Source organism: Paecilomyces variotii (assembly GCF_004022145.1).
Source record: "Paecilomyces variotii strain CBS 101075 chromosome Unknown C8Q69scaffold_1, whole genome shotgun sequence".
In the NCBI taxonomy this organism is placed as follows: domain Eukaryota; kingdom Fungi; phylum Ascomycota; class Eurotiomycetes; order Eurotiales; family Thermoascaceae; genus Paecilomyces; species Paecilomyces variotii.
This window is the reverse complement of record NW_021167140.1, coordinates 2,555,366-2,567,385: the sequence shown is the minus strand read 5'-3', so window position 1 is coordinate 2,567,385 and position 12,020 is coordinate 2,555,366. Positions and strand designations below refer to the sequence as shown.

Sequence of the window (12,020 nt, the reverse complement as noted above, 5' to 3'; positions counted from 1 at the left end):
TGTACATTAACTACTATTCATGATCTGTTCTTTTTCCATATGCTTCGTGGATCCAAACCACAATAGACAATAAAATTGATTGATACGACAACGCCGACCCCCGCTCAGTAACATACCCTGCCAGATTTCAACCACCGAAGAAGATCGAGATCTGTACATAGAGAAGATGAGTATAAGATGATCAGGTAACGAAGAAGATTTCTCATAATATAGACCTACCGCCATCATAACACAGCATATGCTGATATATGGACTAAGCCGCTCTCCAATCCTGGCGCATTTCCAAAAGATACCGAAGAAGCTACATGTCAGAAGCAACTGTTAGCGTCGAGTCGTGTACAGTTGCAAGAAAGTCAAAAGACAACCGAATATAGGATGCGGGTGACACGAAGAATTTCCTGGACATCTATAGAGGACTGAGCGAGAAAGGAGATCGTACCCATGCTGATTGCGGTCCATGATTCCTGGCATCATGGAGTGGGTGTAAGCGCTCGTACATATGATGAGCAGGAAGACGAGAAGGAGGGACTGGAAGTTGAATAGCGCAGACTGTGTGGTAATGGCCATTGTCAGCTAATTGTGAAAGAAAAAATAACAGCAACAGCTGACTAGGAGGTGCCAGTGAAAGTGAAGTGTCCTGGTCTGTCTACTCTCTCTCTCTCTCTTTCTTCCTTTGACATGAGCGTGTTGGAATCTGTCACTTACCATCTTGACGACCTCCTCTGTCTGCTGCTTTGATCTCGTACGAAATAAGAAACAAGCACCTATTTCGCTCGGGGATCTAAAACCCACGTTATCCTCGCGTTTGGACTGATCTACCACAGACGTTGGCGGTTGCACAGTTGAGGCTCCCGACAAGCGCGCGCCAGGGAAAGCTATATCTGGCCATGGCTGACCCGGCCCGCAGCGGCGGCGGCAGGCACGTCCACTTCGCCGCCCCGACGACATCGCCTTACCGTATCAATCCCGGCGACCGTTTAGCGACACCTTCTCTATCACGTCCTGTCAGTCGTCCACCGACGGGCCATGTTACTGGAGCACTTGCGCCTCCTTGGCCGTTCAATCCTGAAGAGACTGCGTTAATCAGGGCAGGTTATAAACCCTGCTATACGCCGAAGACCGCTGCCGCCTCGAGTGAATCGGTCCAAGAGTCAGGACCAGAACCAAGAAACGCCCCGTCTGTTCCTAAGAGCGCGCTCAAGAAGCCTGGGGATTGGAGAACTCGCCAGAGGGAAGAAAGACGTCGGACGAACATGGCTGAACCAAGAGCCCGTGCCGCAAGGCACAAGGGCCAAATGAACTTTGCGCCTGAATGTATGTGATTTTGCATCATCGTTTTTTTATTATCATCAATCTACTTCTTAGGAGGGCACAGGCTCCAGGGCTGTTTGTCGCATTGGATATTATACACTCATTAAAAGCGCTCCCTCGCTAATCTTATATACCAGTGCGTCTTCTCCTTCTCGCATACGGTGATCCCAGTCCGCATCCTTCTTTCCCCTCAGAACCACTTCCCGAGACCGTCCGCGTCCTCGACGAGATCGTAACAGACTTCGTCCTGGAGATGTGTCACACAGCCGCCCAGTACGCGACCTATTCTCGCCGACAGAAGATCAAAGTCGATGATTTCCGGTTCGCTCTGCGCCGCGATCCGAACAAGCTAGGTCGTGTGCAGGAGCTGCTGCGGATGGAGCGCGAACTGAAGGAAGCGCGAAAGGCTTTCGATCAGAACGATGACCAGGTTGGTGCACTCAAGGAGGCAGGTAAAAAGGGCCTTGGCGATGTCGGCGAGAGTGTCGATGGGGTGAGTACTGCGGGGAAGAAGGCAAAGAGCAAAGGAAAGAGAGGAGCCCGGAGAGATTCAGATGGGACTGAAGGGACAGTCTCGAAGAAGAGGAAGGTTTGAAAGGAAGAGTAATGTCGAGTTGATCTGGGGGTCGACTGTTGGGCTCTTATTTGTTTTTATTGCTGATTTTGCATCGCAATGGCGTTTCGGTGGTCCCTATTGTCATTTAGATTTCAGGATGGGCGGCTTTTGTCTTTGGGGTCCTCTTTATTTTCTAACTGGGCACAAATCATACGGGAAATGCTCGTGAAAGGCAGCTTGACTAGGGTCAGAATGCATACATATATATCTACCATGACAGAAACCCATCTTCTACATACAACAGTGGGAAACGGAATCGGAGATTATCTAGCTAGCTCATTTCCTGTTCATTTCATCGAGATTGGCAGTTTTGCCGTTGCTTCATAAAAGTGGCGGGCGGTCCCTTTTTCTTTTCTTTTAGCTTTTACAGCGGGTTTTCTCGAGAGAATAGCTCCCTCTGATCCAGCCAGACAAAAGGGCATGATTCTCTCTCACTCTCTCCCTCTCCTCCTTTCGGTCTGAACAAGGCCAGATGACTCCGATACGCCATGCTTTTTGCCGCCCTAGCAAAAATGCAATGCCAGAAAAAAAAAGCAAACGGATAACAAGTTGACCAGGAGGGCCAGGCCTTTCGCAAAAAAGGCCTGGAACGGGACGAGCCCGCACACTATCAATGAGTAGTAATAATTATACTCCTCTCTCCTTCTCTTCAAGCACGAGCCTCCTCCGCACCCCGTTCCTGGTTGCGCTGCTGGCCTCCTCGACCGCCCTTACCTCTCTGGCCACCACGCTGGCCAGACTCTGCAGCACCTTCGCCGGGACCAAGGGTCAGCTGTGCAGTTGCTAGTCGGTTAGACAGCTCCATCTGTGTGCGGATGGTGTTGGCGAGGTAAGAAACAACGAGCACATCCTGGATGTGATTGTTGCTGTAATATATGTCAGTATCGGGACTATGATATAGATCCAGAAGCCAGAGACAAGGGAAACATACAAGTCACGCTCAATGTCAGCAGGCTCAGCCTTGGGAGCCAAGGCAAGAGTGTTGAGCAAGAACTGGCCCAGTGCCGTTGACGCAGGAGCCTCCTCATCGATGACAGACTCAACATATCGGGAAACACGGTCGATCATGCCAAGGACCTCCTCAACAGCACGCTCCAGAGCCTCAATATCCGTAAAGATGCTGGCTGTACGCTCTTCGTTGTCCTTGGCAGTCGCAATGGCCTCCAGACCACTCTTCTCGGCCTCGCCATATCTGATCTCGTGGGGAACGGGGATGAAGGCAGCACTGTCGGCTGCTCTCTCGGCAGTAACACCGACAGGAGCAGAGATGTATGCACGGGTCTCGATATCCTTGCCAGGCTCCGTCGACACAGTCAGATGAACAGCAGGGTGCGGCCATGTACCGTCGCCCTGTCCGCCGTAGAAGTTCTGGATCAAAGCGGAAAATGTGTTCAACTCAGACGAGGTGGCGTACCACCCGACAAGGACCTCCTTTGGGTTCGCCTTCAAGTGCAGAGCAAGCATCTGCTTCTGATATTCCATATCGACCTCGACCTGGTCCGTCGTTTCCGTATGACCGACAGCGAAGCAGCTGCGGATTTCGACCTCGGTACCATCTTCGGACCTGGTTCCCAACAGGGTTCCAATCACACGCTCCTGGTCGGCATTTCGGCGGAGGGAATGGTCGAGGATAGAGAAGATAGCCTAGAAAATCCAGTTAGCCATCAAGAATCTTCTAAGGGGAAAGCGATCGTAATCATACCTGGGGCTGGATGACAACGTTCAGAGGGGCGGTTGTCGGTGCAGACCCCACTGCCACAGGGCCTAGAGGCCGCGCGAGATGGAGGAAGGAGTCGGTGACGGCCATGCTGGGCAGATGGGTTGGATAGATACGTCTGTCTCTCGCGGTGGGAGATACAGACGGACAGGCTCTTCTTCTTGTCGTGGAGAGTGGCTCCAATCTTTCCGCCCGCTGGGGTTTGCGGCGACGTGGTTCCTGAGAGGCTCGAATTGTGTGTGCGCGCAGACGAAATTTCACGCTAAGATAAGATAACGCCGCTACCCCCGATCAACGAAAAAGTTCGCGACCACAGCTCGCGCTCAGCAACAACTGCAAATAATGGCTCCAGCACGCGGTAGAGGCGCCAGACAGGCCCGGGGCCGTGGAAGAGGACGTGGTGGTTCATTTCACAGCAGGAAAAACGCTTTCGAAACTTCGCGGGTGGCCGAGCTACCGTGAGTATCCACGCCAGCCCTCCAGAATGTCTACAGAGAAGTCGACTGACAACATTGCAGATCGGGAGATGAGTCTGATGAGCAGAATGGCGTGCCTGAGGAGGACGAAATAGAGGATGTAGCGTCTGCTGACAACGTATCATCCGATAGCGAGGAGGAGGAGGAACAATCTAAGGAACGCCCATACAACGCACTCCTACAACTGCTCAATGCAGGATCAAGTTCGGGTTCCAAGGGACCTGCTCGCAAAAAGAGAAAGCTTGGTCATAAAGATGATGAAGTAACCGAGGCGGCTGTCCTGGAAGATGTCCCTGAAAACGAGGATGACCAACTGGAAGACGATGCCGCCAAAGATGGAGACATGTCTGAGGACGAAAACGTTGGACCGGGAGAGGCTGATGACGAGGGCGTGGACGATGATGAAGATGGTTAGAATTATTTCGATGATCCTAGTGTATGTTACTCGTGGTACTAACTGTAGAGCAGCGAGTGATCCCTTCGAGACGCATTTCGCAAACCCAGACGAGAGTGAGCTTGCAAAGAGACTGCAAGCTGTGTCCGAGAACCGATGGCACTCCAGCAAGAAACTGCTCTCGGATGACTTCAGACTGGCGTACAGCACGCCTGAAATCGGGGGGAAAGAGGAACATCTCCCTTCCACCCTACGAGACATAGGTAGCGTAAAGGTACGTTAATCTGCAACAGAGCTGGATCAAGAATGCTGACTCGTCTGCAGCTCAAAAAGAAACTAGTTGCGCCTGCTTCAGAGCTGGTGCCCAAGTTTGAAGGCCAGGCTCAGAATCTTGCACCTTACATTTTCAACTACAAAGATATTCTTTTTGGAGCGAGGACGCCATCAAATTCCGGTCACCTGCGTGATCTACTAAGTCTCCACGCCCTTAATCATGTTCTCAAGACCAGAGATCGTGTCATCAAGAACAATGCTCGTGCTTCAAAAGAACAAGATGAGGATATCGATCTACGAGACCAGGGTTTTACCAGGCCAAAGGTGCTATACATCCTACCTACCCGGCAAGCTTGCGTCCGGGTGATGGACTCGATCACCAAGCTGTATCAGCCGGAACAGCAAGAGAACAAGAAGCGATTCCTCGATGGGTTCTCTGCACCCGAACATACATCTTTTGAGGACAAGACGGAAGATTTCAGAGAACTCTTCGGGGGGAACGACGATGACATGTTCCGGTTAGGTCTGAAGTTCACCCGGAAGACTGTTAAGTACTTTGCGCAGTTCTACAACTCAGATGTCATTCTCGCAAGTCCCTTGGGTCTCCGTACGGTTATGGACCAAGCAGAGTAAGTTTTCTGGCCCCTCCGTTCGAGGCTCCTACTGACACCGCCATAGTGAGAAGAAGAGGGATTATGACTTCTTGTCTTCCATCGAATTGGTCATTGTTGACCATGCCGATGCGCTTCTTATGCAGAACTGGGACCACATGGAATACATATTTCAGCACCTCAACTTGCAACCCCGGGAAGCGCACGGTTGTGATTTCAGTCGTGTGCGATCGTGGTATCTCGACAACCACGCCCGCCAGCTTCGGCAGACTATCGTACTATCAGCCTTCGTCACACCGGAAATAAACTCTCTGTTCACCTCGCATATGCAGAATGTGGCCGGCAAGGTCAAGCTTACGGCTACTTATCCCGGTGCTATCACTGAGGTCCCGCTGCCCGTCCCTGTCAAGCAGACGTTTTCGCGGTTTGACAGTCTCTCTCCGGTGAAGGATCCTGACGCGCGATTCAAGTACTTCACTACTGCTATCCTCTCTTCGCTTGTCAAAAACATCACTGGAAGAGGAAAGGGCAACGGGTCGGGAACGTTGATCTTTATTCCCTCGTATCTGGACTTTGTGCGTGTGCGCAATCACTTTGCTACCTCGTCCCAGACAACGAATGTCTCGTTCGGAGCCATCTCTGAATATACATCTGTTCGGGATGTCGCCCGTGCTCGTACCCACTTTCTGAATGGTCGACAGTCTGTTTTGCTGTACACAGAGCGTGCGCACCACTTCCGACGATATCGGATTCGAGGCGTGAAGCGCGTGATCATGTATGGAGTGCCAGAAAACCCGGTCTTCTGGGGAGAGATTGTAGGCTATCTTGGGCTGGACCCGGCCAGTGTTTCTGAGGCCGCGGACACTGGCGTGCGTGCTATTTTCTCCAAATGGGATGCTCTCAAGCTGGAACGGATCGTTGGAACGAAGAGGATCGGGAATATGCTACGAGAGAAGGGCGGAGACACATTCACCTTTGTGTAATTAGGTATGCGGTATAATTATAGCAGGTCCTAGTACCCTAGTAGGGCGTCTATCTATTGAGATACAAAAGTGGTCTTGGAAGAGAGTCTCGGTTTTAGAGGGACATCACATCGTATTTCGAATTGAAGTGTTTCTCCGGCAGGAAAGATATCCGCCCGAGAAATGGCGCTATTATTACCCATTATTATTACCCGCCGGAAAAGAGGCTGTCAAGCCAACGTCATGGTTGGTTCCCCTCATTCATCTGCAAGTACTAAATGCAAATGTGATATTGGATTCTACGGTTAAATATCCACTAACGAATGGCTGCCAGACAGCCTGCGTCGGTAGGCTCGGATGGCCTCCAGGGACCTAGACAGGCCTCTTGTCTTGTCTTTCTTCTGTGTTCTTCCCATTCTCCTGTCATCCTCTATTCACTCTGTGACGCCCAGCCAACAGACTGTCGCGTGCCGCTATTCAAGAACGTCCAACGGGATCATTCGGACGCTGGCGTCTCTCCAAAGTCTGAAATACTTTCTTATTTTAACTTGATCTCCTGTCCTTTTAATTTTTACTTAAAATATAGGCAGAGCTCATGGCTACACCGGACAGCTCACAGGAGAATCAGGCGATTGCGGGGATCCCATCAGCACTACCAGGGATCATGACAGCGACAGAGAATGAAAACAATGACAAGCATAAAGACTACTATCCCCAGATTCCTAGCACTGGGATCGTCGAGGATCGGCCATCCAATAAACGGGATGACGTCCAGCACTTGGGCGTCCCTCTTGCCAACAGCTTTCGACCCTCAACAGACTCACTCTACTCCGACCTCTCTGTGTATTCTGGACGAATAGTGAATGCGCCGCGGTGCGATGTGCCATTGCTCCGCTCTCCCTCCCCCGCAGGGTCCGAGTTCGAAGCCCACTATGTTACTCCGCCGACGACGTGGAGAGGCATACTATGGACGGCCTGGCTACAATACAAGGGGATGATAATGGTGATGCTATCTCAGTTTTTTGGTGCATCCATGAACGTCATGACACGGCTTCTGGAGATCGACGGCGCTCATGGGAAGGGCATGGATCCCTTTCAGGTCAGCCGCTGTATTCCCCCAATCAAATTGACCGTAATAATGTCTAATCAGTGTACATAGATTCTTTTCGCCCGTATGTCGATAACGGCTATAGCCAGCTATGCGTACATGTGGTACGCTAAGGTACCTCATCCTCTGGGGACACGCGAAGTCCGCTGGCCGTTGGTCCTGCGTGCTTTTGGTGGGTTCTTCGGTGTGTTTGGCATCTATTATGCGATGCTGTACATGCCGCTCTCGGAAGCAACAGTGCTAACCTTCCTGTCACCTATCGTGGCTTGTTATGCTTGCTCGTTTCTTATGCCCAATGAGCCCTTCACTCGAAAGCAACAGCTGGCGGGTATCGTGTCGTTGCTAGGGGTTGTCTTGATAGCACAGCCGTTTGGTCAGGGTTCGACATCTGCCGATGTTAGTCCTGACGAGGGCAATAATGCATCTGCAGACACTGGGGAGCCGCAGCCCGTTGACGCGTACCACCACATGCTAGCTGTTCTTGTTTCCCTGGTCGGGGTGCTAGGTGCGGCATGCGCATATACCACGATCCGCTGGATCGGAACAAGAGCCCATGCTCTCGTCAGCGTAACTTACTTCTCTACGTGGACAACAATTGTGTCGGTTGTGGCTATACTAGTCATTCCGTCGACCAACTTCCGTTTACCGGGAAACATGACAGAATGGATGCTTCTCCTAGGGCTGGGGGTCGCTGGATTTGTTCTCCAATTCCTTCTGACGGCCGGTCTGGCATATGTACCTCCTCCAAAGCCGGGACAGTCAGTCCGGGCTCATAGTTCTTCTGGCCACGGGTCGCGCGCCACATCAATGGTATACACGCAGATGCTCTTCGCTCTGTTCTACGATAAAGTGATATGGAACAGCACCCCGTCGGCAGCCAGCTGGGCGGGTTCAGGGTTGATCCTGGGCAGTGCGATCTATGTCGCAGTCGCACGAGAAAACAACAGGAAGATCGAAGTGGAACCTGTATCAGATACTAACCACGCTGAGGTTGCAAAGGACCCCGCGGACGAAGAACAGGGCGACCTCGAACGCGGAACGGTGTTCCTGCAAGGGCGTGTCGAGAATGTTCAGCATGATGTCCGTCAACGCTGAATTGGATGAGCTATATTCCCACTGACGCACAGGGTCCTCCTTTTCGGTTGAGACAGATTGGATATATCTGCGATTTGCAGCACAGCCACGTGTTGATGACCTCTAATGACTGATTGGGCGCACAGGCAGGGGAAGGGAATAATGTCGGTAACGGATATGCTGGAGGAAATGAATCGACGATGAATAGGCGTTTCAGCATGGGCATGGCGTTGGGAGACTTGAAATCTAGATTGGTCAGTAGAAGCAGGAAATGATAACTAGTTACAGACCATTGCTAGATAAGTTGGGCAATGATGACTGGCGTGTCGTCTGCACCCAAATGCAGACCACTCTTTAAGGCTGAAAAGGACTAGATACGTATCAAGCATCCTAGCAGAATGTTTTGGAAGTTGAGCTGATGAAACCAGGCAGTGTTTCCTCCACTGCGCTAGTTCCAAAAGACTTCCGAATAATCCTATTTAATTGGCGTCGCAAATCCGAGGCTATGCCGCCTTTCTTTTTTTTCTTTTTCTTTTTCTTTTTTTTTAATCTCTTGGCCTTGAGAGATTATTTCCTGCTTAATAGATGCTAAAGACTTGGCAGGAGTTGCGAGGTCGGAGATAAAAGAGATCATTGTCGATGAATGGAGCAGAAAGCACCGTCTAAACTTGTATCAATTAGGGAAAAGTGACCGAGCTGTGGGAGAACTTTATTTAGCACGCCGATCTCTTCTGTTTCCAGCTCGACACTTATCCTCTGCTTTTCTAAGTTGCAATCTTATAACGGCCGACTGGATGGTTAATAAAACTAACAGGCCTCATCATACCACTCAACTATCTTAAAATTCAAATTAGACTCATCTTGGTGGGCAGTAGCCGTTGCTGCGTCATTCTGACCTGGAATGTCCCGACGACCGATTCGATATACTCGAGTCCCACGGGTCTCTCAAGTAACCGTGCTGAAGACAGGCGCAGTTCATGATGAACAGAAAGGTCTGAAGAGTGGGGGAGCGAAGAGGAAAGTGTCCGAGGCAAAGGATTAGATCGATATATTTATATGACTGTCTATATATAAGTCGATCTTCTCCTTCGGATCTACAATGGCGACTGCCTGTGTTGATCTCCACCCTGGGAAAAGACAAGATGCGCATTTCCGCGGCTATTGTTGCATTTGCTGCACTCGTGGCTGGCTCTGCTGCCGCCAGCTGCCCTTACGCAGAGCGTGGTAATGTTGCTGCTGCTGCCGCGAGCTGCCCCTATGCGAAGCGCGCTGCCACGCCGGTGATACAAGATACCCCCGTGCTCTCACGCCGCACGCCAATTGAGGGCAAGAAGGGCATCTTTTATAGTGAGTATCACTCGATTGTCCGTGGAGTTTTGGTGCAGGAAGAAAGACATATACTGACGGGCTGACAGTGAACCGTATCGGACCCTCTGGCTCGCAGCTATGGATCGCAAACGCAGACGGCAGCAATGCGACAAAGCTGATGGCAAACCAAACTCACGCATTCGACTACCACGCTTCGTGGTCGCAGGATGGCCAGTGGATTGTCTTCACCAGCGAGCGCCGCGCCCCTGGACAGTCGGACTTGTATAGGGTGCGGCCGGATGGCACGGGGCTCCAGCTCCTGGTGGCTACGAACCATGTCGAGGATGTGGGCGTATTATCACCAGACGGGAGTAAGGTTGCGTACGTGTCGACGAAGGGCAATTACACGACCAACATCTGGGTCAAGGACCTGAAGACCAACCGCGCATACAACCTGACTGACACCGCGACCACGCGCACCAACAATATCTGGCCGTCCGGTCATTTTCGCCCTGCATGGTCCCCCGATGGCGAATGGCTCGCCTTTACTTCCGACCGCAACACCGACTGGACAGGTCACAGTGAGGGCGTTGGCTGGGAACATACCCAGAGCCTGGGTCTATATGTGATCCGCCCAAATGGCAGCGATTTCCGCGCGCTGCTACGCCAGAGCGGCTATTCGTTGGGCACTCCCCAGTGGTCGGCGGATGGGAAGCGCATTATCTATAACAATATGACGACGGAGGACACCTACGGTTCTCATGGAGTCTCCACCCAGCAAGAGGCCGTCACCGCGCAGATCTATAGCGTCGATGTAGCCACCGGTAAGAACATCGTCGCTCACACCGTTGGCGATTACCCCAAGGTCGGTCAGCACTACATTGGCAATTCCAGTAACATCGGCTACCTGATCAAGGCTGGGCCTCTGGAGGGCATACATTATACCGTCCCCGACAAAACACACAAAGCGTTCAACCTGACCAACCTACGAGACCCCTCATGGTCTCCCGACGGCTCTAAGATCGTCTACAGTGTCTTCAATTGGACGCAGCAGGCGGCCGAGCTGAAACTATGGAGCTTTGACGACGACTGGGAATACCGCTACGTGGACGTTTTCCCCATGCACAACACGGCCGTCAACCGTATCGCGACGACACAGAAGGTGTTAGGAAGCGCCAATGGATCCCTAGTGACCTCGTCGCCGGGCTACACGGACGTGGTCCAGGCGCTCGACTCGTATGCCATTTACTCGATCAACAATTCCACCGAAGTTGAGATGCTCAATGAGGGTCAAGCGGGCGCCTTCCAGCCCTCGTGGAATTCAGATGGTACAGAGCTAGTTGTCGGCTTCGGTGCGTGGTTTGCAACGCGCACTGAAAGCTCCGCTGCCATCTACCGCACTTTCGCCAACGGCAGCTCCCACACGAACCTGACCGACTGGGTTGACAATGCCGGCTTCCCCAGCTGGTCCCCTGACGGCTCGGCCATTGTCTATCGTCTCTGGAATCGCGAGACCGGCGCGCCGGAAGGCTTGCAAGTCCTCAACTTCACAACCGGTGAAACCACCCGACTCACCTTGGGCTGGGACAACACGCCCGGCTGGTCGCCAGATGGTGAGCGCATTGTCTTCACCCGTAACAACAACTGGACCGCATCTTACGGTAGCCGCTGGTACGCGGATCGCTTCGATGTCTATACTATCCGCCCTGACGGCTCGGAGCTGACGAGGGTGACGGACAGCTTGGCCAACGACGCTCAGTGAGTTACCCTTAAACCCGATCCCCTTTCTCAGTGTTTCTCCTCTGGCAAGAAAATATTGACTGTTTGTCTCAGTGCGGTGTGGTCTCAGGACGGCCGCATCATGTGGAGCACCGGCATGTACGGCTTCAAGGACGAGAGTGCGTTGTACGACAACACCTTCCAGCCCTACGGCCAAATCATGGTTATGGACTACGATGGCTCCAATAAAAAGCTGCTCACGGACACCATTTGGGAGGACTCGATGCCGCTCTACATGCCCAATGAGTACCTCGAGTAGGCTGGTACAGTGTGGGCACCCAGAGGAGAGTGACTACGCACTGGAGGAATGCAACGGCACTAGGCGACCAAAAGATTACTATGGGGTTAACGTATGAAGGCTGGGGAAATGAATTTCGATGAGTAGTTATAT

General features: G+C 52.0%; 6 protein-coding genes across 6 annotated transcripts; 4 read left to right on the top strand and 2 right to left on the bottom strand.

The window, feature by feature from the left end:
• Window positions 1–5: 5 nt before the first annotated feature.
• On the bottom strand, window positions 6–834 carry C8Q69DRAFT_33337 (hypothetical protein). Its single transcript, XM_028627498.1, has 5 exons — window positions 793–834; window positions 706–729; window positions 440–549; window positions 220–301; window positions 6–151 (listed from the first exon to the last, which is right to left on the bottom strand). The coding sequence occupies exons 2-5, from the start codon at window positions 706–708 to the stop codon at window positions 128–130; spliced, it is 219 nt and encodes a 72-aa protein (XP_028489346.1). The 5' UTR covers window positions 709–729; window positions 793–834; the 3' UTR covers window positions 6–127.
• On the top strand, window positions 559–2,308 carry C8Q69DRAFT_33480 (transcription initiation factor). Its single transcript, XM_028627520.1, has 2 exons — window positions 559–1,314; window positions 1,449–2,308. Exons 1-2 carry the CDS (start codon window positions 888–890, stop codon window positions 1,904–1,906), a joined length of 885 nt encoding a protein of 294 aa, XP_028489345.1. The 5' UTR covers window positions 559–887; the 3' UTR covers window positions 1,907–2,308.
• On the bottom strand, window positions 2,242–3,820 carry C8Q69DRAFT_33359 (JAB1/Mov34/MPN/PAD-1 ubiquitin protease-domain-containing protein). The gene is made up of 3 exons (XM_028627502.1): window positions 3,630–3,820; window positions 2,859–3,571; window positions 2,242–2,793 (listed from the first exon to the last, which is right to left on the bottom strand). The coding sequence occupies exons 1-3, from the start codon at window positions 3,732–3,734 to the stop codon at window positions 2,577–2,579; spliced, it is 1,035 nt and encodes a 344-aa protein (XP_028489344.1). The 5' UTR covers window positions 3,735–3,820; the 3' UTR covers window positions 2,242–2,576.
• Window positions 3,821–3,986: 166 nt separating this feature from the next.
• On the top strand, window positions 3,987–6,381 carry C8Q69DRAFT_503218 (nucleolus protein required for cell viability; the record flags this gene model as incomplete). The annotated part of the gene is made up of 5 exons (XM_028632471.1): window positions 3,987–4,102; window positions 4,163–4,530; window positions 4,589–4,788; window positions 4,839–5,416; window positions 5,466–6,381. 5 exons carry the CDS (start codon window positions 3,987–3,989, stop codon window positions 6,379–6,381), a joined length of 2,178 nt encoding a protein of 725 aa, XP_028489343.1.
• Window positions 6,382–6,955: 574 nt separating this feature from the next.
• On the top strand, window positions 6,956–8,563 carry C8Q69DRAFT_440770 (putative DUF6 domain protein; the record flags this gene model as incomplete). The annotated part of the gene is made up of 2 exons (XM_028628687.1): window positions 6,956–7,459; window positions 7,520–8,563. The coding sequence occupies 2 exons, from the start codon at window positions 6,956–6,958 to the stop codon at window positions 8,561–8,563; spliced, it is 1,548 nt and encodes a 515-aa protein (XP_028489342.1).
• An 846-nt stretch (window positions 8,564–9,409) lies between these two features.
• Window positions 9,410–11,719, top strand: C8Q69DRAFT_33472 (hypothetical protein). Its single transcript, XM_028627519.1, has 2 exons — window positions 9,410–9,889; window positions 9,958–11,719. Exons 1-2 carry the CDS (start codon window positions 9,685–9,687, stop codon window positions 11,610–11,612), a joined length of 1,860 nt encoding a protein of 619 aa, XP_028489341.1. The 5' UTR covers window positions 9,410–9,684; the 3' UTR covers window positions 11,613–11,719.
• Window positions 11,720–12,020: the final 301 nt, after the last annotated feature.